This window comes from Vitis vinifera, chromosome 7 (assembly GCF_030704535.1).
Source record: "Vitis vinifera cultivar Pinot Noir 40024 chromosome 7, ASM3070453v1".
Lineage (NCBI taxonomy): Eukaryota > Viridiplantae > Streptophyta > Magnoliopsida > Vitales > Vitaceae > Vitis > Vitis vinifera.
In genome coordinates, this window is record NC_081811.1 from 26,247,794 (window position 1) to 26,272,053 (window position 24,260).

General features: G+C 37.8%; 4 protein-coding genes across 10 annotated transcripts; 2 read left to right on the forward strand and 2 right to left on the reverse strand.

Annotated features, from left to right (window-relative positions):
- Positions 1-947: 947 nt before the first annotated feature.
- On the forward strand, positions 948-7,618 carry LOC100257838 (uncharacterized). Of its 3 annotated transcripts, XM_059738662.1 has the most exons (4): positions 948-1,285; positions 1,638-2,930; positions 3,004-5,041; positions 6,348-7,618. In XM_059738662.1, the coding sequence occupies exon 2, from the start codon at positions 1,827-1,829 to the stop codon at positions 2,892-2,894; it is 1,068 nt and encodes a 355-aa protein (XP_059594645.1). In that variant the 5' UTR covers positions 948-1,285; positions 1,638-1,826; the 3' UTR covers positions 2,895-2,930; positions 3,004-5,041; positions 6,348-7,618. The 3 variants fall into 3 exon arrangements, with proteins under 3 accessions (XP_059594645.1, XP_059594643.1, XP_059594644.1); XM_059738660.1 differs by having other exon boundaries at positions 1,638-5,041; XM_059738661.1 differs by having other exon boundaries at positions 1,638-3,695.
- A 288-nt stretch (positions 7,619-7,906) lies between these two features.
- On the reverse strand, positions 7,907-9,784 carry LOC100266458 (peroxidase 73). Its single transcript, XM_002284242.5, has 4 exons — positions 9,228-9,784; positions 8,910-9,110; positions 8,646-8,811; positions 7,907-8,497 (listed from the first exon to the last, which is right to left on the reverse strand). The coding sequence occupies exons 1-4, from the start codon at positions 9,447-9,449 to the stop codon at positions 8,091-8,093; spliced, it is 996 nt and encodes a 331-aa protein (XP_002284278.1). The 5' UTR covers positions 9,450-9,784; the 3' UTR covers positions 7,907-8,090.
- Positions 9,785-16,269: 6,485 nt separating this feature from the next.
- LOC100262963 (uncharacterized) lies at positions 16,270-19,185 on the forward strand. Of its 5 annotated transcripts, XM_010654423.3 has the most exons (5): positions 16,270-16,495; positions 16,607-16,684; positions 16,940-17,126; positions 18,127-18,355; positions 18,436-19,185. In XM_010654423.3, the coding sequence occupies exons 4-5, from the start codon at positions 18,209-18,211 to the stop codon at positions 18,988-18,990; spliced, it is 702 nt and encodes a 233-aa protein (XP_010652725.1). In that variant the 5' UTR covers positions 16,270-16,495; positions 16,607-16,684; positions 16,940-17,126; positions 18,127-18,208; the 3' UTR covers positions 18,991-19,185. The 5 variants fall into 5 exon arrangements, with proteins under 5 accessions (XP_010652725.1, XP_010652729.1, XP_010652726.1 ...); XM_010654427.3 differs by lacking the exon at positions 16,270-16,495 and having other exon boundaries at positions 16,561-16,684; positions 16,940-17,221; XM_010654424.3 differs by lacking the exon at positions 16,270-16,495 and having other exon boundaries at positions 16,564-16,680.
- A 1,405-nt stretch (positions 19,186-20,590) lies between these two features.
- LOC100244116 (BTB/POZ domain-containing protein SR1IP1) lies at positions 20,591-24,260 on the reverse strand. The gene is made up of 5 exons (XM_002284206.5): positions 23,748-24,260; positions 23,533-23,602; positions 22,575-23,189; positions 21,950-22,489; positions 20,591-21,500 (listed from the first exon to the last, which is right to left on the reverse strand). The coding sequence occupies exons 1-5, from the start codon at positions 23,846-23,848 to the stop codon at positions 20,916-20,918; spliced, it is 1,911 nt and encodes a 636-aa protein (XP_002284242.2). The 5' UTR covers positions 23,849-24,260; the 3' UTR covers positions 20,591-20,915.

Consider the following 24,260-nt stretch of genomic DNA (forward strand, 5'->3'; position numbering starts at 1 on the left):
ATTATTCTTTAAAATAAATACTTGGTAGGTGTTTGATAAGCCAACTTAATAACTTAAAGTAACTTAATAACTTAATTTACGTTATTAAGTAAATTAAGTATGTTTGGTAAATAACTTACTGAAATGTTTTAGTAATAAATAAAAATAATTAACTTATTCTTAAGTTTACATCTTCATTTTTATTTTTTTTTACCTTTATTTGTCCTAATTATCTCCACAATATCCTTTGCTACTTTACGACTTCTACTGTTACTTATCCTTATATGCCCTAATTATAATTTATGAGAATAAATATGTTAATTTGATGATTTAAAATATGTTTTAAGTTATTTTTATCAAATAACCTTAATACTTAAGGTAAGAGTTAAGTAATAAATTTTAAATTAACAATTTAAGTATAATTTAACTTAAAGTCTACTTAATTCATTAAGTAATAAGTATCAGGTTTTATTAAACAGCCTCTTGGTAATCCTTCTTTTTTGTTGATTAAAAAAAAAAAAAACCACAAAGGAGGATGACATTTAGAAGGTGTTTGATTTTTTAGTGTTTTGTCAAAAGTAATTTACTTTTAGACTTTAAATTATTCATTTTTTTAATTTTTCATCACTTATTATAAATTTTTAACTAAATAAAAAAAGTCAAAATATTTATCTTTTTAAATGAAAACAAGTAGTAGGTTTTTTTTTTTACTTTTTAAAATTTTTAATAAAAATAAAATATTATAAAAACAAATAATCTAATATTCAACACTAATAAATACTATTTAATTTTAATTTTTATTTAAAATTAAATAAAAAAAAAACAAGCACCATCTTAATCACTTCCCAAATCCCCCAACCCATAATAAACCGGATTGGCCCAAATTTCAATCCGACCCGTTGACATTCGTAGAAAGTGTAACAGTAGATTTTATCTTCTTTTCTTTTGCAGAAATGCAAAATTTGGTGGGCCGAAGAGGCGACCACGAGGGAAGAAGCGAGAGTGAGAGACTTCAACTAAAAACTGGAGTATGATTGGAGGCCACCAACTTCAAAACCTTAGTAGTACCTCACACCTCCCTTAAACGCACGTGTCGTTTGACCTTGACCCAACCCCAATCAGTTCATGCCTCAAAGAAGCTTCCGAAACCCCAGTCCTACTCGGAGTCTTTGGACTAAAAGCCCTAACCTCTCTCTTCGTCCTCTCTGACTGTAGCTAATCAACCAACAAGCGAAGCAACAATCTCAAGGGAATATTATGTGCAGCTTAAGTGAATTCGACATACCCCGCCCCTTCATTGTCGCAGGTGCGTTTTCTTTTCTGTTTTAATTCAATTGCTTTGCATGTTTCCTTGTCTGAATTTCTGTCCTGGGTTCTTGTTTTCTGATCAAATCCGAAAAGGGGTTGCTTTGTTTTGGGTTGAGGTTAGTTCTTGAGGTTGTTATTGTTCTTTTCCTGTGTTTGTTTTCCTGAATTTGGAGTCTTGGGCGGCGAAGATTTTGGGGTTTTTCTTCTTTTTCTAATGGAATAGTTCGGTTAGTTTTTGGTTGGCAATTGAAAGAATCGGCTGGTTGCTTTTGAGTGTAATGGGCTTGTGAGATGTGATTTGAGCTGAATTATTGTCTGGGCTTTTTTTTTTTCTTTTTTTTTTGTTCCAGAATTTTCGTGATGGGCATTCTATCAGCATCCATTGCTGACTTTTCCGAGCTGATGTCGGACCTACCAATTTAGACCGACGAAATTAGGGTTTTCAGTTTGAATTGAGAAATGGTTTGAAGCTTATGGAATTTCTTGCAATTGGGTGGGGGATTTGATTTTGATGATAGTGAGGAGTACCGGAAATCAAAATGCTGGTTGGTCGAAACTTTTCCCGGATACACACTTTGGAGCTGAAAATCCAGATTGAAAAGAAGCTAGGGCGTGCGAAAGCAGAGAAATACTTTGATCTCCTTACCAAATATTTAAGTCTCAAACTTAGTAAAAACGAGTTTAATAAACTCTGCATAGACACAATAGGAAGAGAGAATGTGTTACTTCATAATCAACTCATTGGATCCATTATAAAAAATGCATGCCTTTCCAAGAGTCCCCCACCTAAACAGAGCAAAACAGAAGGTTCTTTAAATGTTAAAGTAGCAAATGGGTATCAAAGGAGTAGTCTTCAGTCAATATGCAGAGATGTGTTTCCTCAATCCCCTCGAAAGGGAAGAACTCCAAGTCTTCGAGACCGCAAGTTCAGGGACCGTCCAAGCCCTCTTGGACCACATGGGAAGAATCATAGTGTTGTATGTGAAGATACAGTGCCTAAAATTCAAGAACAGCAAAGTGCTACTGAGCTGCTTTCCTTGGGCAGCAGACCCCCAGGTGAAGTGAATTCAGTAGAAGATGGGGAAGAGGTTGAGCAGGCCGCTAGAAGCCCAGGAATCCACAGTAGGAGCCCTGTTACAGCTCCTCTTGGCATCCCGAAGACTACAATAGTGACAAGAAAAGTGCTGTGTAATGAAGCACCGTCTGCTTTCCAAATTGAGTCTTGTCAGATCATGGGTGAGCTACCTGATACCCATTCTCTGAGGAATAGGTTGGAACAGAAATTGGAGATGGAGGGATTTAAGATCTCAGGGGATTGCATTAGCCTTTTGAACAATGGGCTGGATGTTTTCCTGAAGAGATTGATAAAACCCTGTCTGGAATTAGCCAGTTCAAGGTCTGGACAGAAGCATCTAAGCCAAAAACACGGTCACGTTGTACCTGGTCCAAAAGGGATGTGGCCTGTGAGGTATGTACAAAAACCAGCTGGATCCATTCCTGCATCCATCTTGGATTTTCGTGTTGCAATGGAGTTAAATCCATATATACTAGGGGAAGATTGGCCAGTAAAACTTGAGAAAGTTTGCTTGCGTGCATCAGGAGAATAACTGAAACTGATGGTTTTAATGTGACCATAATTTCAGGTTTGTCTTTCGAAGTGATGACATGTTATTGTCATTCTAAAATCCAATTCTAACATTTATCTTGACCTCCCAGTTTTCCAAGCATTGCTGAAGTACATAAGAAGTAGAAGCGATGGGAAGTTTTGGAACAAGGTGATTAGGTTGTAAATAAATCTCAGCGCCAATTATTCCCAGGATGGTATACCGTCAGTGGTATAAGATAAACACATCAACAGAAGCTGGCCATTATAAATAGCTTTGTAGACTTCTTGAACTCATATCTATAGTTTTTTCATTTTATAATTTTTGTTAAATAAAACTTATTTATAGGGTTGCAAGACTTACAGTTGTTGAATTTTTAGTGAGGTTGAATAAATTTTTCATTTTGACATAATGTTGTTCAACTATTTATGGTTTTGATGCTTTCTTACTCCCCTTCCCCCTGCACACATGTGCTCTCTCACTGCATGGTGGTCATCTGTTATGAATCATAATGATGTGCATTTGTGTGCAAGTGTGCATGTGTGTTTCTGCACTTTCTTTCCAGCAGTCATCAGCTATGCGATCAAAATGGACTTGCGTCAACACTGTCTAAAAAGGCTGGTCCCTTGATCAATAGAGTGTGAAATGGGCATGAAGCTCTTTGTTTTTGGCCTGAGTCAATACAAGCGAAGGTTCTATCTTTTAATGCGTTCTCTGGCAAACGTACAATCTTTCAACATATTCTCTCGGCTGGACTTGTCAATACCCACTGCTGTACAAATTTGTTTATGGTTGATTTCAGAGGTACCACTTTCTCATGTTTTGTTGATTATTCACTGGTGCCATTTGGTTTTGTGTAAAGTTTGTTTTTTGATTATTGTCATTCTTGAAATTTGCTTGCTCATTTGTGTTCCTTGCAACCCTATGTAGTTGGAAATAAGGCAGGCCTGCAGTCTGGCAGTAGGATAAAATATTGATTCGAAAAAATTCTTCAAGGCTTTTATGTCATTTATCTATCATCTTACTCTGGAAATGAAACATACTGAAATGGGTGGACAACTAGATGTGATACACCTGTCTGGAGCTCTGATGCCTATCCTTCAAATAAGACTTCTGAGTGCAGAGGAAGTCTGACACTCATTGGCACTGAAAGCAAGCCACGGGATTCTTATTCTGATTGGGTGCTGCTTTTCTCCCTTCTTTTCTTGATTGGCATATTAATAATTAAAGCATGAATAAATAACAAGCTTGGAAGCTATTCCAATGATCTTACACCTTTTCAATAATTTTAAGCAAATTTCATCGTTGAAATGAGTCTCAAGGGTGCAAGTACTAACTGGTTCTTGGGATATTGAGGAGCACATTTTGGAGACCATTCCCATGGTATTATTATTCTATATTAATTAGAACATTGGGCCCTGGAAGAGGGGGAAATGGCTAGGAGTAATGGTAGGGTTTCTAGCTTGGGATCAAGGAGAGTTGTCCTACTATGCATTGGGTTTGCAAGGTTTTTTGGGTACACTCAAATTCTACATTTTGGCGTCTTAGCAAGGAGCATGTTGGAGGATTTTTTAAATGGTGCAATGCTCTTTGTGGAGAGACTTAACTATAGTCTATAGGGTCTTACTATTGATATATTTTTGGATTCAGTAGGGATTTCAGCAGGTGTTTCTTTTCTAGATTTACTGGAACTGTTTTCATGTGGTTCCCCTCCCTATAGCTCCACAAAATAGGATCCTCTTTGTGCTCATGGGGCTTGCTCCTTTCTATTTCCTTATTATAAAAAAAATATTACATATTTTTTAGGAAACAGAAATGAGGTTATTTATTAGGTGGTGTTATTAGATACTCTAATCATGAAAGACCAGCTTTCATCAATCAACTTAACTAGCATAGTTGTTAAGCTGATGAACAAAGGAATTTATCATGTTTGTTTGTGGTTCCTTCTCTGCATGTTTCTAATTTTTTATGGTTATATTTACCCTTTTTTTTGGTATGAGACAAATAGGATTATTATGTTAATGCCCAGGCACCATGCTGATTTAAAGAAAAAGGCAACCCAGGATTTATGAGTCACTTTCACTGGTCCCGCTGCTTTATGCCACCTTTGTTTTCCAATGAGAAGATGTCAAAAGTATGGCTCTTATAAGGTTTGTGGTCATTAGGAGTCAGTTCTTCCTTGTACCAGTTTCCAGAACACCACCCTCAGCATAGGAAATCTATAATTTCAGCTGACTGAAATGCATGTCCTATTTTTTGCTTGTAAGTATTGTTTCTAGTATATTCATTGCTCTGTACTGTGCCAGCAAATGGTCATTCATTTCTAAAGCTTCCAGTTTTTATTCTTGATGGAATAGCCAGATGAAATGATCTAAGCATGATGGTTTGTTGCTTATATGCTTTACTGGTTCAAGTTTCAACTATCCCTATTTGATGTGATGACATGTTCAGATAGTGAAACATAGAACTTTTCATGCTCCTTCATACATTTTGGTAACTATGACTTTACTGTTCATTTTGAGTTCAAGATGGAAATTTATGATGTAGAAATGGAAATAGGTCTACTTGGGAATCAGCATTGAACTCTCAGGTTAAGTTGTAGATTTTTTTGTCCAAAGTGCCCTTTTCTTATCTCAAAAACATGAGAGCTCAATTATCTTGGGTATGAAACCAATTTTTCAATTTTTGTTTCTCATTTAAGTGTGATTTCAATAAAGGTGCTGCTTAAAACAGTTTGGCTTTCATTTAAATCCACTTTTTCGATATATATATATAAGTTATTTTCTGTTGTTACAGGTTGGCGTTCAGAAGAACTTCTGAAAGTACGCCTTTAAACTGCTGTTATGAAATGCAGTTGAAAGAAATTCTGAAATTATTCTGAAACTGTTGCTAAGAAGTGTGATTTAAAGAAATTCCAAAAAGCTCTTTGACACTCGAGCAATTTGTTATAACGCACTTGTTTTCCTAAGTGTTCTGAGCATGGAGTTTAAAATTTTAAAAAAGCTCTTTAAACCACACTTTGTAGCAAAGGGCTTGAGAAAAATGTAAGAAACACTTCTTGAAACAGCAGTTTTAAATTTTGATGTAAGTACTTATGCTCAGTTTGCCAATGGTTGTCATTTGAAACAATGGATCTTAATCAGCTGTTCAAATTTTCTAGTAATGTTTGAAATATATTTGCCACATATCATCTGTTCCTATGCAGTATGAACGAAGTTTGTGCTCACCTATAAATAAGGAGAAAAAAATAAAAAAGAAGAGAGAAAAAGGAAAGCATAGGTTCTGGGGTGAAAAACTCTCTGGTTGTGGATTGACATTAGCCTGAAGAAAAGGATAATGATATGTCTGCCATATATGTAATATTAATTTAATATATCTTCCTTTGACATATTAGATTTAGCTTTCTAACTTATAACAAAGTTTCTGATTGGCACTGAATATGTTGTGAATCAACAGGCTCCCATGGAGTGCATTGCTGCAGTTCTTGATAAACCAGGTAAGAGAACTTGATCGGTCTCTCTACTCCCTAACCACCCTGTTTTTCTTTTGTGTAATGGCATCCTTACAGAGATTGTGACCCTAAAGTAGTTAGGTCGATTTGATTATCATGGTATGGTAGAAAATCTTTCAGAGGTCTTGAATCTTGGCTCAAAATTGTAATACTTGCATCAAACTTCTCAGCAAAAGGGGGTTTAGCTTCTGACCAGCTTTTTCTTTGCTACATGGAGCTTGTATCTTTGACATCTCTTATCAAAACTTCAATATCAATTATGAAAGCGGTTAGAAATCATCACTTGCGCATATATATAGTTCTTCTTTCATGTTGATTATCCTTGAGCCTGACTTGCTTCACAAGTAATGTATTGACCGAGTATCATGCCCTTGCCCTGCTTCACAAGATAGAAATTCTATTAATGTTGTGGCCATGCCCTGCTTACAAGGTGTAAATTAACCAAGCTTAGTGGGTTACCACACTAAGAATACATGCGATTTTGATTAAGTTCAATCTTTACGCAGATCATTTATGGGGCGATTACACTCGGCTTCTTTGTCAAATTATGTGACATTTGACAATGATATGGGTTTATTATGTTTGACAAATTTGAGTACTCTGGTGTTTGGTTGCACGACTCCTACTGATGTAAACCATTGTTCTAATGTCTCTGTGTACTACAACTCAACTATGACCTTTACTATAAAACATTAATGAAAGATGTCGATATGTACAGCTTTTTCCAATATCAAAACCCGTGGAAGACGAACTATCGGATAGGGTTGGACTAGGAGAAAATGATTGGATCAGCTATCTCTATATAAAATTAAGAGATTATATATTTCTATGCTGTTGGAGGGTTCTCGGTGGTGATGATGATCTAATTTGATGTGTCGGCAACACTAACATATGATTTGTGAATTTGAGTACATCGGCTTAATCATGTTAAAAGCTGAATTACTTACTTGATCAAGGACATGATGATACCCAAAATAAGAATTGGTTTGTATTGGAGTCACATGTCAAAGAGATGAGGGTAACATAATCATTGAATGTAGAACCGAACATCGTCAATCATGATGGGAGGATCAATCTAATTCACGTGGTCTGAATCAAAATGGGGTTAGAACAGGTTTTGAACAGGACAAATGTTAGGCACGGTAGGTGTTTAAGGATAGGATATTTTTGTAAATCAAGCAATTCAATTCCAAGACACGACATGTTTTGACCGGAATGTGTAATAGTCCTCATCAACTGCTGATACTAAGGGGATAAAGCAATCATTTCTCCATCGAAGTCGTGTCAAAGACACGTTGGATTCAACTTTAATTATTTGATCAAAGACCTCACCTCACCTGCCTTCGTTTTTCTTCCAATGCTGTCATCTGTATTGCTAACGACGATAACAATAATAATACGTATACCCGTTTTTAGACTTACCTTGCTAACGTCAATGATAATTCTAATGAACCCAAGAGTGAACCATGAGGTAGTGACAAGATTGAGAAAAAGAGGAAACAGCCACTTAAATGTAACATTTTTTTTATAAGAAAATCCAAAGCAAGATCCAACATTCACATGGACTTATTTTTTCTCATGTGATTTGGTGATCTAGTGCATTTGACCCTTATTCCATACATAGACCCACCAAAATTATTACAAATTAATCCTTAGATTACAAGTAAGCTCGTTCCCGTGCTTTTCCTCTAATTAAACACAGAACAATCACGGCGGATGTTGCCATTTTTCCCGGTCTTGACTCCGACTCGGCCCAACTTGGTAATGGCCTGGACAAAGGCTGTCTGGAAGGCTGTTGAGCTGGAGGCCCAAGTGTTAACAGTGGGCTTGGACCTTGAGTCCGTGAACAAGACCTCGTCGGAGGTGAAGAGACCCTTTCCCTGCTGCAGGTTTTGGTAGTAGACATTGTCGAATTTTTTGGGAGTGGTTGGGTCCATATCGATGGCTATCCTTGGGTCCACATTCTTGGGGCACATCGATTGAAGCTGGGCCGCATACGTCTTGTCTAGCGTGGGATCCACTGGATTTTCACGGCTGAAATTGTATATCCTGTTGGCGAACTTGCTGCAGTGGGAGAATCCAAGGGTGTGGGCCGCTGCAATTAAAACAGAGGACCCGTTCAGTGGACGGACCATAATGTGTGTGGTGGTGCTCAGCAACACGATCACGAACAACGCCAGCTCATAGTACGAAAAAGAAAAAGTGGCTCAGTGTGATTGGAGAGTTATTACAGAAGCAAATACCTGAGAGAGCAATCATGTCTGTCTGACTGAGGCCTTTGGCGGCAAACAAGGAGTTGAGCTTATCTAAATTAAAGGTTGGCTGAGGAAGTTTTCCATTTACGCTAGCAGAAGTTGAGCTCAGCCCATCCAATCTTCCTAGCTCCACTGCATATGAAGGTCCACCTGACTGCATTATCACGATCACACCCAAATAAACCATTAACTGATATCCATAGAAGCTCATCTGCATTTTCTTATGGTACGATGAAATTTAAGAGAACAAACCAGAGCAATGACATCTCGGGTGGCCATGGTGAGAATATCAGCACATGAGACCTTGTTCCTGCACGTTGGGTTTTTATCCACTTCCGCTTTGGCTTTGATCACCGTGTCGAATCCATCTCCAGCCAAGGACAGATTATCAGGGTGATCCTTCTCTGCTGTGTTGCTTCCGGTGGAGGAAATTATAACCGAAGCATCACAACCCTGTGAATGTTTAAACCACACGAACAACAAAGTTTTAATTCAACACCGAACTAGCATACTGGGATTTGATCCAAAAAAATGAATGCTCTTTCTTTCTATTTATAATCTAGTATTTACCTGGACAAAGCAGTCATGGAAGAAGAGACGGAGAGTTGCAGGAACTGTGACAAAGGTTTGTTTAAATTTCGTATTAACAACGCCTCTAACGATGTTTTCGACATTGGGGCAGATGTTGGCATAGTAGTTTTGTTTGAGTTGGGCGGATGCGGTGTCGGGGAAGACACATACACTAAGAGAAAGCGACCACATGGCTATAGCGAGAAGAGGGAATCGACCCATTTTCTAGGCAATACAGAAAACAAGAAAATTAGGACGCAGAGATGCTGCTCATAAAGGGGTTGAGTAAAAAGAGTATATGAAGAAAAGGGCGTGAGCCCAATTAAGGTAGACTCATGTGTCAGCCAAAAAAAATTCATATTTTTATGGGCTGAGTTAGTGATGTTTGAAAGACACGTTGATGTTGACTCAATCGATGGCCGCCTCCGAATTTTCTTCATATTGTAACTGCTCCCCTCGTCGTCTTCAGATTTAATTTGAGTTACAAACTAAGAGAGCCTGAAATCTGAATCCGGAACGTGGTCCATGTAAAAGAAAGTAAGAAACAACCAGAGAGAGACAGAGAGTGAGAGGCAGCTGGCTAAAGCAGTTGAAGAGCATATCCAGAACGTAGCACGCACGCTACGGCTGCCTCCTGTGGGCTTCACCAACTCACTGTACCGCATTCAACACAAGCCTACTTACTACAAAGCCGGTTTTCTATGAAGATGAACTACCTTGATAATAATGTTAAGTCGTGTAAACACTAAGCTCTTGTAAGAACCGAATCCAATTTTCACGTGGAGGGGATTCACTCCAACGGAATACAGCCGGTATGCATGAATAATTTCTTAAAAGATTCATTTATTTACTAGGGAAGCAACAATGTTGTTACCTAAGAAAAGCTGGGAGGAAATGATTAGACGCCGCCGTAAACATCAGGATGAGTGTATTGTGTCAGATGGATTAAGTTTTATTCCGTATTTTTAGATGATTAAATTCTTAATTAAGATGAGTATGAATGAATATGACATCGAAATCTTACTAACAATTAACTGATTTTTAGACGAGAAACTAAAAATTTGTTTGCCAATATTTTCAAATATTAGAAAGATTAAAAAAAAATTTAAAATTATTGTTGGGTAATTAGTAATGATGTGATGTGGGTTAAAATGGAATAAATGAATGAGTGTTTCATGGGTTAGGAGTCAATGGGGACAGCAGGGCCATGGTGTGCGAGAGCTTACACAAAAGGGATATGAGAGGCCAGCGTGGGGGCATTGACTTAAAAAGCTCATCAGGGTCATGGGATATCCAAAGTGAGCAAATGACAGCTAATGAGAGCATAAAGAAAACTTTATAAGAGAAGGAAAAGTAATATAATGAGAAGGGGACACATGCTCTTGGCCAAGATTTTTGCTGCGGGCCAGAAATAATGCAAAAATAGTCGCTGTCTTGGCCATTAAAGAAATGGAATATGATTGGATTATGGCATCTCCTTCATCTCCCATTGCCTGTATTTCCTGCTTTTTTAATGATTTTCTAGAAAACATGTCAAGCTTGAGTGAGCGAATGGAATCCCTCGTTGCTAGTTAGGTTTCACGTTCTTGTCTGATGGTAAGGCAAGTTGTCACTTGGATGCCCAAGCTGGTCAACCTGAATTAAATTTTTAAAAAATAATATCCTCTTTCCTCTTAAATAAACCTACCAGTCTTGGATTTCTTTTGGTAAATTCAAAATAATAATAATCATAAAAGCTTCTCATTTAAATATATACTCCGATCATGATTTTTTGTTTTATCTTTTCCCTGCTTTAGAAACTAAAAGTCCAAAAGTTGATTGAATTTTGCAAGAAATTTTAGTACAAATATCAAAAGTTTTAGGTTGCTTTTAGAAACTTTACCATAAAAAAGGGTCACTTAAAAGGGTGTTGAAATCGTGAATTTTTTTAAAAAAGATAAGTTTTCACACACTTATATAATGATAATTATAAAATAAAAATCCTAAAAAAATAATTCAAATTTAAGATAATGTAATTAAAAATAGTATCTGTGCCATTAAAATGTAATATTTAAATAGTCAAAAGATAATATATTTTCATTTTAGTATATGTATTTAATTTAAAGTTTATTAAAAATCCAACACCATTTAGGCTTGTTCGAGCGCTTGCAGCTAGAATGAAGATGGGGGTGTGACGATACTTTGTTGCATGAACAAGGAACCTGACAACCATACGACCCAAACATCACTCATACGTCATCAAATTCGCTACAATACGAGACCACGTGTCGGAGCACGACTCGTTGAGAGGTGTCTCCTGCTAAGCGCATGGAAGCATGAGTGAAGAAGATCAAAAATTGAAATGTTCAGATCCAATCCGGTTACCCCGATTTGAAGCTACCAAACTGTGGCCAAAAGGTCTCTTTACTACTACTGCTACTTTCCTTTTAAAAACCGTGTGCAGAGCTGTAGCTTAAACTTTTATTATTGTCCTTTCACTCTACCTACTACTGTCGTTTCCTCATTATTGTAAAAGCTAAAGATGCCAATTACATGGATGCATGTGGGTCAGAGGCGGCGCCAATAGATACATAAGTTATAAACTTAAAATTAATCAAGTTGACTCTCTGACCCGTGAACTTTCCATGCAGTTCAATGTAAGTAAATAAGTGGGTAACTTTTTCTTATCGACAAGAAAAAGTATAAGAGAATGCATAGTTGGAAAATTTCAAGATATCAGATCGGAATTTATCAAATGGTTAATGGGATAAAGATACAAAGCAATAGGAACTAAATACAAATATATGAAGAGAAATGTTGGGACAATGATCCCTGGAATTTTCTTGGTAGGGAAGAGAATCAAAGGAGAAAAGTAGTGGTGGGTTCAGAGATGGACTTATGGGGAGAGTGTGATAAATGGCCGATGGAGACTTTGGATATTGAAAAATATTTTGTAGTTTGGCCCACACCCAACCCAGTCCAACAATCACCACAAGATTACAAGAGCCTCTTGGACTAGGCCAATCCCAATTTTCCTCACACTGATGGGAACAGTCTAGAAGAATAGGCGGAATCTTCAGTCACCCCACGTGTCTTGCCAGTACCCACCCTAGAGCCCACCGGTGAGATTGCCTCAACAGGGCCAAACTACACCACCCATGTCTCTGCCTTTTTTTTTTTTCTCTCCCCTTTGTTTTCCAATGGGTCCATACCCATTGGCCCATTTATTGTGTTTTGTCCATTTACCCTCTGGAAAGTCTTTCTAACTTAAGCCCAGCATCCAATGTTTCATGGGCCGGCCAAGCCCTAAATTTAATTTATTGGGCTATTGTTTCTCATAAAGGAGTTAAAAACTCCTTAATAAGATCTTACCAAAACGGAGTTTTAAAGGCGGGGAAAAAAAAAAAATCCTAGGAGAAGAAACACGTGGAGAGTGAATCCGACATAAAAGGTATCACGTCTCTCCCAAGATTCAACGAAAATCTTTCTCCACATCATTAAAAGTAGTCATATGATACACATGGAAGACATACGATCCAAATGTTTTACCATCTTTGTTTCTTAACCCGTAAAAGGAAAGGAAATTTACTAATCTCATTGTTTGACCTCCACTTTGGTTCTCAAAAAAATGATGGAGACTAGACTTATACCAACTTTCTAACAAACATTGGAACCAACCCCATATTAAAATAGAGCCCCATGACGACCAGAGTTCCAAAAATCAACATCCAAAGCTTCATTGAATTTCTCAGATTTGAACAGTCGAATGGTCTAGGGCCCAAGAGATCTCCAACCAAAGCCTTCATTTCAAAATCTTCGGATATGAAAGACCAATGACCCACCTTCTAATCTGGAAATCTAGAATGGGAAGTGTGGGCAAGAAGCAGATATGATATGACTAAAAAAAAGGAGAAAAAAAAAAGAGCAGAGAAAATGTGTGGCTAGAGAAAGAAGATGCGAAAGGCAAAATGGGGAGATGGAGACAAGGATCCAACTAATAATATCTGAATGGAAAAAAGGCGGAGAGAAAATTGAGACCACATTGTGGGAAAGGGGTAGTGTCCAAAGAGATGATGGTGCTACCACGAGGCGTGTACGATATATATATAATATGACTGTGACGTAGTCATCCTTATAATCTCTTTCTTAGTTCTGAGTTGATAAGGATATTGGTGGGGCACTTTCCCTAGATTTTTCTAATGGACCATGTTGGAGTCCTACTCCTCCCAGTTACCATCTCACTAGGGGATGGAAATCAACTGTCTACAAACTTTTCCACCACTCTTTACAACTTTAAAAATATATACATACATATATGAAGGAAAATGTTTGATTTTTGTTCTTCCACGTCACTGTTACAACTTCCAATTAACAAAGCCATAACCTTTGCTTTTTTTCTTCCCTCTTTGTCCAATACTTGTATTTTTTTAAATGTAGATGGGGTGCACCTTTTCTAAGACGCTTCTTCTAATACATCTATTTTAATTTGGCTGACGATTGAAGAGACCCCCTATTTCACCAATTGATCTATCAATTTAGTTTATTAAAGGGTACGTCATACGGGAATCAAGTGTAACGATTGGTTTTAAATTATATAAATATTAGTCTAATAAATTGTCATAACATTAAAACACGTCTATATGAATAAAGATACGACAATTTTATTTTATTTTATTGTTTTAAAATGCATTATAAATTTTATCAAGATGTTTTTTACATTCTAACAATATCATAGACAAGAACCTCACCTTCTACAACTGAGTCTAGCACTAAAAACACTAAGCAGAGGGTTATGAAAAGAATACTGATGGCATCATCGACAGTGGAGTTAGGTAGCTTAACTTATAACAATAATCCAAAGAGACGCAGTGGTGCATTTTTGACCAAATTAAACTAAGGAAAAAAGAAAAAAAACTCCAGAAAAAAGTCTTGTGGCACATTGTTGGGCACAAGAAAATCATGTTGTAACCAAGATGTTTGGAATTGACTGCAACTTCTGAGTGGAGAATGGGAGTAGTTTGGAGAAAAGAAATTGAAATCATATGTTATTAAATAAAAAGATGTGCAGATAGTCATAGCCATTGAAAAGATGGACAAGGTCTAGAAATGGGAAAATTAACTGGGAGGAAGGAAGCACCACGTGTTCCACCACTAACTATATGACATTACTTGGATTTGAGATTCCACCAGAGTTCATCATCACTATTAGTTTGAATTATCTAGGATTAGTTTATTGAAATTAATTATTAGTTAATCCCTGTCACTAGTTCCATGATTTGTCCCGTGATCATGACAAGGGAAAAAAACAATTCACAGAAACAAATGGTCTTTGATTCCTGTATAATTTAATTCATGACATGTCCACGTCGCTTGCTCTAACTCATGATCCAATGAGCTGTAAGAATTCCATTTTTTTTTTATTTTTTGAAAAAAAACAAATAATCAACAACATGTGGATTCCCTTTTACCCACTTCCTCTCAATGAATAAGGTTAAGAAAAATAATAATAATAATAAAGGATGAAAATGTGGGGAAAGAAGCCAAAAGGGGAATTGAGGGGGCAATGGCAGTACACAATGGATGAAAAGAAGATATCTGATATACCCCGGATGCAGTGGCAGGACTTTCTTGCTGATCCATGAAGAGGCAAGAGATCATTGGTCCAAAAAAAGATGCCAAGTATATACTTGATGTTCTTGGGCTTCCATAAAAACAAAATTTGGATTCCATGGAAATGCATTTGGGTGGAAATTTAAAACAAGATTGATTAATTAGTTGATATTCTCCAACAGCGCATGTCATTCTGCTGCATGTTTCTGGCTAAGATGATTATAAAAATGGTAGTGAGACTGAGTTCTAGAGGCTTAGTGGAGACAAGATTGTGGTACAAGCTTGAAAAATACATGATATGCAACAATGGGCTTTGGGAGTTATACGCAATGACAATGATGGCCTAGCCAGCTATATGTGCTATTCTTTGTTGGATTGAGAATATTTTGTCTCTAGATTGACACAGAGCACAGATACAAATTGGGGAAATGAATCAAATATCAAGTCGTGGATATGTTTCCAGATCTCAGACTCCCAATATTTTATGGCTAACAGCTTTGGCTCAATGAATGAGGAAGTCAGCAAAGAGGGATGTTAATTAACCAACAAAGTATGAGAAAGTGGTGTAGAAAGATACACTTCAAAAAAAGAAGTATAGATGGAGGAAGATTGTTAGTTTGATGTAACATAAATGAAGAAATGTGGAAATAAATTTGAAGGGAAACAAACAGAATCTTAAAAGGATTGTGGGCTTTTGCAGGAGGAGGATGGTCGATGCCCCCATGGACAATCAGTGTGACATATGTATCTGGCACTTATGGCTCTTTACAAACGTATAATGATGATCTTGACTAGTATTTTTTGGGTGGGATGGCTCACTTGAAAGTTGAAAGATCCACCCAACACCGACAAGGCAGAGCGCAGATTCCCCAATGAGTCATGTTTTGAAATTCTGGTACAGAGATGAAGAAAAAAAGAAATGGGTGTACCAGCCATCCATGGCCACCGTACTGTTAAAAACAATGAAATTTTTTAAAGTACCCATAATAATTCCCATTTCCTACTGGTTTCATTTCTCGAACACTCATTATTATTATTTACTGTGGGACCAGACCCAACAGAGCAAGCCCGTGGCTCAGCCTTTTCAGCAAACCCAATGGACCCACCGCCCCATACGGCTGCACCTTCTCTCTCCGGCAACGCGTGCTTCCATGTCCTCCCTTCTCTCTCTCCAGGCTTCTTTTACTGTTCTATTCCTCTCTCTCTCTCTCTCTATCCGCATTAGCCCAACATGCATGTGATCATACTTTCTTGATAACTACGAGCAGACATGACTTCATTTTGGCGTTTTATTTTATTCCGAAAATTATTTAAATACCAAATCCATCCATCTGCATTTTCTTAGCCTTGGATCTTCCTCTTCCAATCTGTCAGTACAGCTACAACAACATAACAAAGACAAACCAACTTCAGATCTATCCATATATATATATATGCCATTTAAATCTGTGTTCATACACAGTTTGAACTGGGTACATTTTTGTAGGGCCATTCCACATTCAGATTGATTTCACATGGGCAATCAACGGCCATGATCATCATCCCTTATCCTCCCCCATATTAAAAATTAGAGCTCTCCTACACTGTTGGATTCAAGATCCTGTGGTCAGTCACAGTTTTGGACTAGTTAAGAGGTACCCACTTAACGTACGGTTGAGATCAAACTGTCGGCGGGCCAGGTGATGCCACCTTACACTCCATAGCCCAGATTAATGCTTCATAATTTATATTATAGATGCAACTGTACTGCTTATATAGAATTCTTGGGTGCATGTGATTCACCTCAGCAGGCTAAGCTGTTATATTTGTTGATTGTCTGGAGCATTGTAAGGTCCTGTGATCCTGAACTAACTGTATAAAATATGTAGGTATGTTATTATATTCTACTTTAAATATTATCTGTATTGCTGGAGCTGTCTGAGGCATCTCTTTCACAAAACTTGAATCGCATTGGCTGAGGCACTGGGATTTGTTTGGCATGCCTCAAACCCCAAATGCAACAGCCCTTTGGTTTCTGTGTGAAAAAAGAGAATCTTAAATTCTTCTTCAGTTTCATTTTTTTAATTTATTTTTTATTTTTTATTTTTTATTTTTAAAATTTTCTGTTTCTTATCCTTTTGCAGTATATAGTACTGATGAAGAACGTGAGGGAGGGTCTTTCTCTATCAAACAAAGGTTTGGTTGAAGCTGAGATGTAGGAGGAGCTATTTCCTAGCTTTTTCTCCCAGTGTTCCTTTTTTTTTTTCTTCCCACTTCTTCTCCAAATCAACGCAAAGTTGTGATCTCCCTCGGGTCATCAGACTCTTACAGGTCAGAAGACTCAATCTTATCTTTCTTTACCACCTTTGGTGTATGAGGCTGGGGAATATGTAGGAAAAGCTATATAGTTTGGTTACAGGAAACCAGTTGAGTCTTCCTTTCTTTTTTCTGATTACTACAACAATCAGATTCATACTGACGAATTTTTGTTTTTATAATCTTCTGGGTACTACCAAGATGATCTTAAGAGGAAGTGTTCCTTCTTTTTCTTTTTCTTTTGTTTGATTATCCGTCAGCAATGATAGCAATTTTCTTTTCTAAATTATGGGTTCTAGTATACAGACATGATCTATGGAAAATTATTTTCCATACTGAGCCTGCAACTCAGAAATTCCCAGTTGTAATTTTTGAATTCTTAGAACCCTCTGGATTTAATTTTGGAGAGCTGGGGAGTTAAAAATTGAAAACGCTAGGTTCAATTCCTTGTCGGGTGTCGAGAAAAACGATTTGAATTTTTCAGTTCCATGGTACCTTACACACAAGTACAACAAAAAGGATAGAATTATCATATTGATGATAATGAAACATAGCTGAAAGGAGGTCATTTCTTGGATCTTTAGGTCTGGTTATCACAAAAACAGAAATAACAGAGGACAGATTTCAGACGCCATAAGTAGAAAAAAGGAATATTTTCATTCATTTGAATGAGGCTTCTAGTATCACTGGATATCGTGCATCACATTTGACAGTATTTGAAATTATCAGGGGCAGGGGGGGGGGGGGGGGGGGGGGGAGGGAAATGCTTAGCCACTGACCCAGAAGGATATTTAGTCTGGGAAACTATTATTGTGGCCTAAAATTAATGGGTGAATAAAAGAAAAAGAAACAAAAAGAAGGAAGTTGGAGTCATCATCCATGTTTAATAGTGTTCAAACTCATCAGTTATATGGATGCTCTCGTCACTTATCTATTTTTGTCCGTGAACGAAGAAGCCATTATCAATCAATTACATTCTTTGTTCTGATGTTTGTAATATTTTTTCATTCCACAGGTATCGAGTGATGTGAGCTGGTTTTTTCCTTTTCCTGACTGAAAAGGGGGGTCTCGGGAAATTGAGGAAGAATTCAGATTTTATGGTAAAAGTTTCTCTTGGAATAGGACCATTTCCGAGAACTGTGCAGGGGGTGGGTAGAGTTTCAATGGAGAAGCTTCTCAATCCATACGATAGGGAGTACATGAAGATGGCTATGTTAAAGCATGAACAAACATTCAAAGAGCAGGTACTTTTCCTTTCCCTTTTTACTTGCCAGAGCTCATGCCTCTAGGGGCAATGATTCTGAGCTCCAGAATAATGTTGCAGGTACATGAACTTCATCGTCTGTACCACAGGCAGAAGAAACTAATGAAAAACATTGAAGTCAGTGGGTCTAATGGACAGAGCCAAGAGAGGTTGAACTCGAATGATATTAGTATGAATCAGATCAACCACCAAGAAAAGCCACGGATGAAGCTTGACTTGGAACAGCCTGCAGAAGAGTACAATGCGGAATTGGATGGCGATGGAGTGCTAGAAATTGTGGATGAGAGCAAGTTAGAGCTGACACTGGGGCCAGTGAGTTACAGCCGGAGGAAGAAAGCTGAGACACCACTAACTTCAGATTCTGGACCAAGCTTTTCTTCTTCTTCCACTGGATCCAGCCATATGAAGAGGACAAATTCAAGGACACCTAAGAGGATAGATACAACAAAAGAGGAATCAAACGGCCATGACTGGGGGCTCTTTAATGTACCTGACATGAAGCCGGGTTTCCAAAGTGGACGAAAAAACGGTTTTCATGTGGATGAACAACTAAGACAAGAGAGACTAAATCAGCCTCCTTGGATAGTCCAAGTTTTGAGTCTGAACATGACTTGAAAAATCTTCTTGAGTTGGTATGATAAGATTTTAGACTTTTCCCCATGGATAAATTCTATGATTGATCAATGTTTGTGTGGAATTTTCTTTCTAGTTTCTGTTGTAATGGGTGATGGAGTCTTGTGTAGATATTATCATTTCCATGGCTTACCCAATCCCATTACAAATTTACAAAGTGATCTAATATTCCATTAATCTTTTCAATCTCCCTCATCTCTGTACATCATCATCATCATTAGCCCAAACCATGGAAAATGCTAGGTTTGACTTTAGGGACAAAAATGTCTGTACTTATCTCAAAATAATAGCGCCTACAATCTCCTTTAGTCCCTCATTGGCCCACGTTGGAGAACAAGTTAAAATAAGCTCTAGATTTATGTTCCCCTTGAGTTGATTAAACCTAGATGTCATGTTTGCTTAAATCTTTAGGTATCCTTTCTGCACATCTGCAGCACTATTTCCTGAAGGATTAACTTGGTTTGAAAGAAACAAGTTCCTAAAGTTTGACCACATTTCTAAAAGCTAATCAAGCTGTTCACCATCATTTTTGTCCAGTAATGGGTAGAAGCATTCATCCATACAGTTGTTTATGGATTAAGTAAACCATCTCACTACTGGTATAACTTGCAGCAGCCATTAAGGAAAAGACTTCCATCTCAACTTCCTAAGAAAAGCCAAAGGAGCCTCAAGTCAAATGATGGCTGTTATGCTACACTGGTTGTACTCATGGAGACAGAATTTCATCTTAGATTTCCGTCATATCTTCCTGATAACTGGGATTTCATTGTACCAAGTGAACAGATTTACAGTTATATGTAGGCCGAAGCAGCCAGGGGAAGGGGAATCTGTGATTGAAGCCGTTTAACTTCCTCAAAAGAAATATAATTGGTCTTGACTTTTAAGACTTCTTGTTATCTTCATTGTTTCTTTATTTTCCACCCACCACTTGAAAGCTTTTCCCCACCAACAAGAAGTAGAAGAGCCTATTCTTTGCCTGTCTGCCACCAGATCAACACTAGATTCCCCTGTCAAATAAACAAGACCTCCCCTGTAAACAAAACTTCAATGATGCCTGCCCTAAATTATTGCCAACTTATCAAGTTAAAAATCCTTGCCAAAACATATCTATTCTGAAAGCATCATCTTTTAGGTTCCATGATGAATGGCCTCAGACATCAACGTGCACTTCTGCTAGCCTGTCCTTTGAGCTATTCTTACTTTTCCAAAAGCTATTTATCCTAAAGGCTTCAATAATTCGCATAAAGACCCCACTGACTGGTATATCAGGCCCTGCACCCTCGTAATCCAAGCTCGCTCTTTTAGCTCTGGATTACTCCTAGTTTTACAGTAATCTGAGACAATGGATTAGACCCAACTGCAGAACTTGGATGAGTGTAGTTATTACTCCTGTGTGAAGCAACAGCAAAAAAGCTCTAAAATGAGAATAATAATATGAGAATAAACATCAATGAGAGTTTTTGCTCGCTCTGTTTGGAAAATGGAAGAAAAGAGAACGAAGGCTAAATCGAACCTTGGAACTGTTTCAACCAACATTTGTAAGCTCTCAATCTCTTTTCCTTCTCTCAACCACTCAATAGTATTTTGCTTCAATAATGAACTCAGCGGCACATAAAGTTCCATTTCAGTTTGGTAGAGTAGACCCAAAAATCTACCAGTCCTTGATACAAGGAGAATGATCACAGTCCAGGTGATGATATCCTCAGTTATGTCACTTTGTTTATTCACCAGCCTTTGAATTTATATACCTTAAAAGGAATATAATTTACAAGAATATCACACAAGGAAGAGGGAGGAAACAAAAAACATACGCCAACTAGTAGTCTTCTCAATCTTTCAGAGACAATGAAACAAAGATGATATATTCTTCACAAAGCACTATAAAGACCTGAGAGATAACCAGCATTTCAAGATATTGAATGCCGCCTGTCTCTGCTGGGTTTCGTCCGAGCTTTGCCATCAGGAGCTACTCCATCAGCACGCACAAAGGGGTAAAGGCGCCCAAGTCTTTTTGACACCGAGTTCATAAATGATTTTCGAGGCAAAGGAGGTTTATCAGCAGATGGCGGGGTGTTTCTTGGACTGCTCGCTGCAGATTGAAGTATTGATGAATATGCTGATGGAAGTGAAGTTGGAACTCCTGATGGAACGGCTGATTTCTCAATTTCTTTCAATCTCATTTTCATTTTCATGAGCTCTAGTTTGAGATCCTCATTTTCCCTTCTTAAGCTCAAGAGCTCATCTGAAACTGGGTGGAGATCATTGGAGAATAGATTCGATTTGGGTGGAATAGCAGGGGATTCCCCACCCATGAGGCTGCCATTCATAACATCTCGCAGGCGTTGTTGCTCATAGTAAAGCACTTGAACCACAGTTTGAACCGGTAGCCTATCATTCTGAGCAGCATGAGCACAGGCCTCTCGAGATAGCTTCTGGCAATCCATCAAGCTGCAGACCTTCTTTTTCTCCATATCACTTAAAGAAGGATGAGCCTGTGGATTATCAAGAGAAAGAGGTGGTGGATCAAAAAGACAATTTCTTTGAAAGATCCATCTCATGGGGTTTATGTTTCAGCAGTTCCAATTACCAAAAAATAAATAATCCAAAATTCTGAAAGATACATAGACACTTTATCCTAAAGTAGATTCCAACCATCAAAAGACAAAATATTCAGATATTGAAATGGCCAGAAATTAAGACAAGAAGTATCATGATGTTCAAATTCCACTGAGACTCGAACCCTTCATCAGTAAAGCAACAATAGAAAATGCCAAGGAAAGCATGGATGAAAGTGCTCAAAATGCTAAAAGAAGCTGTACAAGGAAATTAGGAACATATTTTCTAAAATAGAAATGGTTATGTTAAAAAGTCATGTGATAAGAGCAGATGCATTAGATAAAAAAATAAATAGAAATAAACAGAATCACACATGAGAGTGCACCTTTAAGTAGATGTCTATGGCTCTATACATCCCATCCTCTTTCACCCTGGATTGTTCTGGGAGTAGTTCAGCAAGACTGATGAACTTTGAAACATTTAAGTTCCGGTCTGAGGCTATTTCAGCAAGATAGCTCTCCATGAGCTTCCCCACCCGCTCCAGGTCACTTGGAGGAGGAGAAACATATTCCTCATCTGCTTTGTAACTGAAAGGGTTTCCATTAGTTTCACACTCAAGATAGTTCATCATAATTCTCTGAACGGTGTCTACATCAAACAACAAGTCCCCGGTAAAGGAAAACGAAGGAATCAAGAGATCATCTAAGACAGCTTGTCCTAGTTGCAAGCCCATCCTCTTCTCTAAATCAAGCCGGCAAGCAACCGTTGTCTCAAGATATATTGCAGCACGAAGCAGCATAGAAAGAAAGCTAACTGACATGGCATTCTTCTCTCTTGGTAGAAGACTCACTATTGTCTCTAAAATAACCCGTTTTTCATGTTCTTGCTTTGGTTCAATTTTCTTCCTCCCCTTTCCAAATACTTCCTGCAACAAAAAGAAAATAGTCAGTACTTGAACAGAAAAAGTCATAAACCATATAATTGAAAGAGCTTATGGGGTGGGATCTCACCAAACCTCGAAGGGATTTTTGTGCATATAGCATGAGTATTGGACCAAGTGCATATTGTTTAAACCCTCTGGCCATCATTGCAATTAGAACCCTTTGGAAGATGTCGATTCTAAGAACAATTAAATCTTCAGCCCACCAATCTACAATGTGCTTTGGGTGAGATACTAATGAAGAATTGAGAAGATCAGTCCCACTCTCCACCCTACCTGACATACTAAATTGGCTTTCCTTGCAGGCTATATATGCTATTGCATCTATACATCGGCTCACCACTTTTACTTTCTCAGCCATTGGGAGGAGAGCTTCAGACAGATGCAAAATGGTAACTGCTCCTGCAAGGCTCTTAAGTGCCACTTCATTCAAGTAAGCCTCTGCTCTTCCCACTAGGTTTCCCACAGAATAATCCTCTGTCATCTCCAGATACTCTGCCACACATCGAAGCATAGCTATGTTTTCTGTGCTTATCTCAAAATTTATTCCATAACAAAACTTTGCTGCAAGTTCGAATGCTTCTGCCCCACCCGGAACATCATGCACTTCTATCACAGAAAGATCAGCATCGCTAGACTCTGATACCAATTTCCTTATGTACCCACACTTTGAAACTAGTGGAAACTGAAAGTGAATTAGGCAATGAATGAAATATTAGATTCAACCCATGATCAGAATCACAATTCCATTCTACTCCTTCATGCAGTTTTATTCAGGAAGGAAAAATGCAAACAACAAATGTGAAGATGCAATTGAGCTGCCCAAGCAGTTAGGACTAATGCTTCAAGTGATAAGTGCTCTTACTATTAAGGATTCTTTAAGGCACTTTGTTATTTGAAATTAAAGACTAGGCAAATGGCCACCCACCTCATGAACATGAATCATGACAATTTGTTATGCCATCTAAGGAGTAGAGTTATGGTAGTTAAGTTGAAATTGAAAAATAAGAGCAGAGATTGAGTTATACCTTGTGCAATGAAAAGGAAACTTCTCCAGCATGCACAGTGACATCGCTGGGAATCTCTTGGGAGAAAATCCTGTAGATATTCAAAGAACCATCTTCACTATTCCCATTTAAATTCTTTTCCAAGAACAAACAGTCAATATACAATTAAAAAAGAGCTGAAGAAAGAAAGAAAGAAAGAAAGAAAGAAAGAAAAAGGAGAGATAGGGAACGCAAACCATTCACTTGTTCTCTTCATGGCTGTGGAAAGAAGTTCCTTCTTCTTAGAAGACATATTAACAGTGGTAGGTGCAATACCCTCCTGCTGAAGATCCACCATGGTAAAGGTTGAGGAATCTTTATCATGATCATGTCTCCATTACAGAGTGGACGATGAGGAGAAAGTAGAGATAGATTGAAACTCAGACCCAGTTCCTCCAAAAAAGCTTGTGGGGAAGCAAAAACTCAATGTGCATGTGTCATCTCCTTTGCTCCTTTTGTTTCCTTGTATTCTCTCTTTCTTTCTTTCTTTCTTTCTTTTTCCTTTTTTCCTTTTCCCCTTTTCTTCTTTTCTATTTTCAATGGCAAATGAAGTGGATGAGTACCTATGAGAGTACAAGCTCAAGCTCTCATTTCTGTAATAATTGAACTATCCCTGTTCAGCATTTGCACACAATGATCATCTTTGGTGAATTTCCGCATTTGGGTCTTCCCTGTTTTCTCAGAGAAGCCACCCTGCAGGGGTAGGAGGT

Bases quoted from the DNA above. Each gene is read 5' to 3' on its own strand.
- LOC100257838 (XM_059738660.1), top strand. From the start codon at position 1,827: ATGCTGGTTGGTCGAAACTTTTCCCGGATACACACTTTGGAGCTGAAA.
- LOC100266458 (XM_002284242.5), bottom strand. From the start codon at position 9,449: ATGGGTCGATTCCCTCTTCTCGCTATAGCCATGTGGTCGCTTTCTCTT. The intron at 8,812-8,909 runs GTTTGTTCTCTT...GTGATAATGCAG, and splicing joins CCCGAGATGTCATTGCTCTG to TCAGGTGGACCTTCATATGC. The intron at 8,498-8,645 runs GTATTTGCTTCT...TTTTAATTGCAG, and splicing joins AGACATGATTGCTCTCTCAG to CGGCCCACACCCTTGGATTC.
- LOC100262963 (XM_010654423.3), top strand. From the start codon at position 18,209: ATGGTAAAAGTTTCTCTTGGAATAGGACCATTTCCGAGAACTGTGCAG. The intron at 18,356-18,435 runs GTACTTTTCCTT...ATAATGTTGCAG, and splicing joins AACAAACATTCAAAGAGCAG to GTACATGAACTTCATCGTCT.
- LOC100244116 (XM_002284206.5), bottom strand. From the start codon at position 23,848: ATGGTGGATCTTCAGCAGGAGGGTATTGCACCTACCACTGTTAATATG. The intron at 22,490-22,574 runs GTGAGATCCCAC...TTTTTGTTGCAG, and splicing joins AAAAATCCCTTCGAGGTTTG to GAAGTATTTGGAAAGGGGAG. The intron at 21,501-21,949 runs GTGCACTCTCAT...GATAATCCACAG, and splicing joins CCATAGACATCTACTTAAAG to GCTCATCCTTCTTTAAGTGA.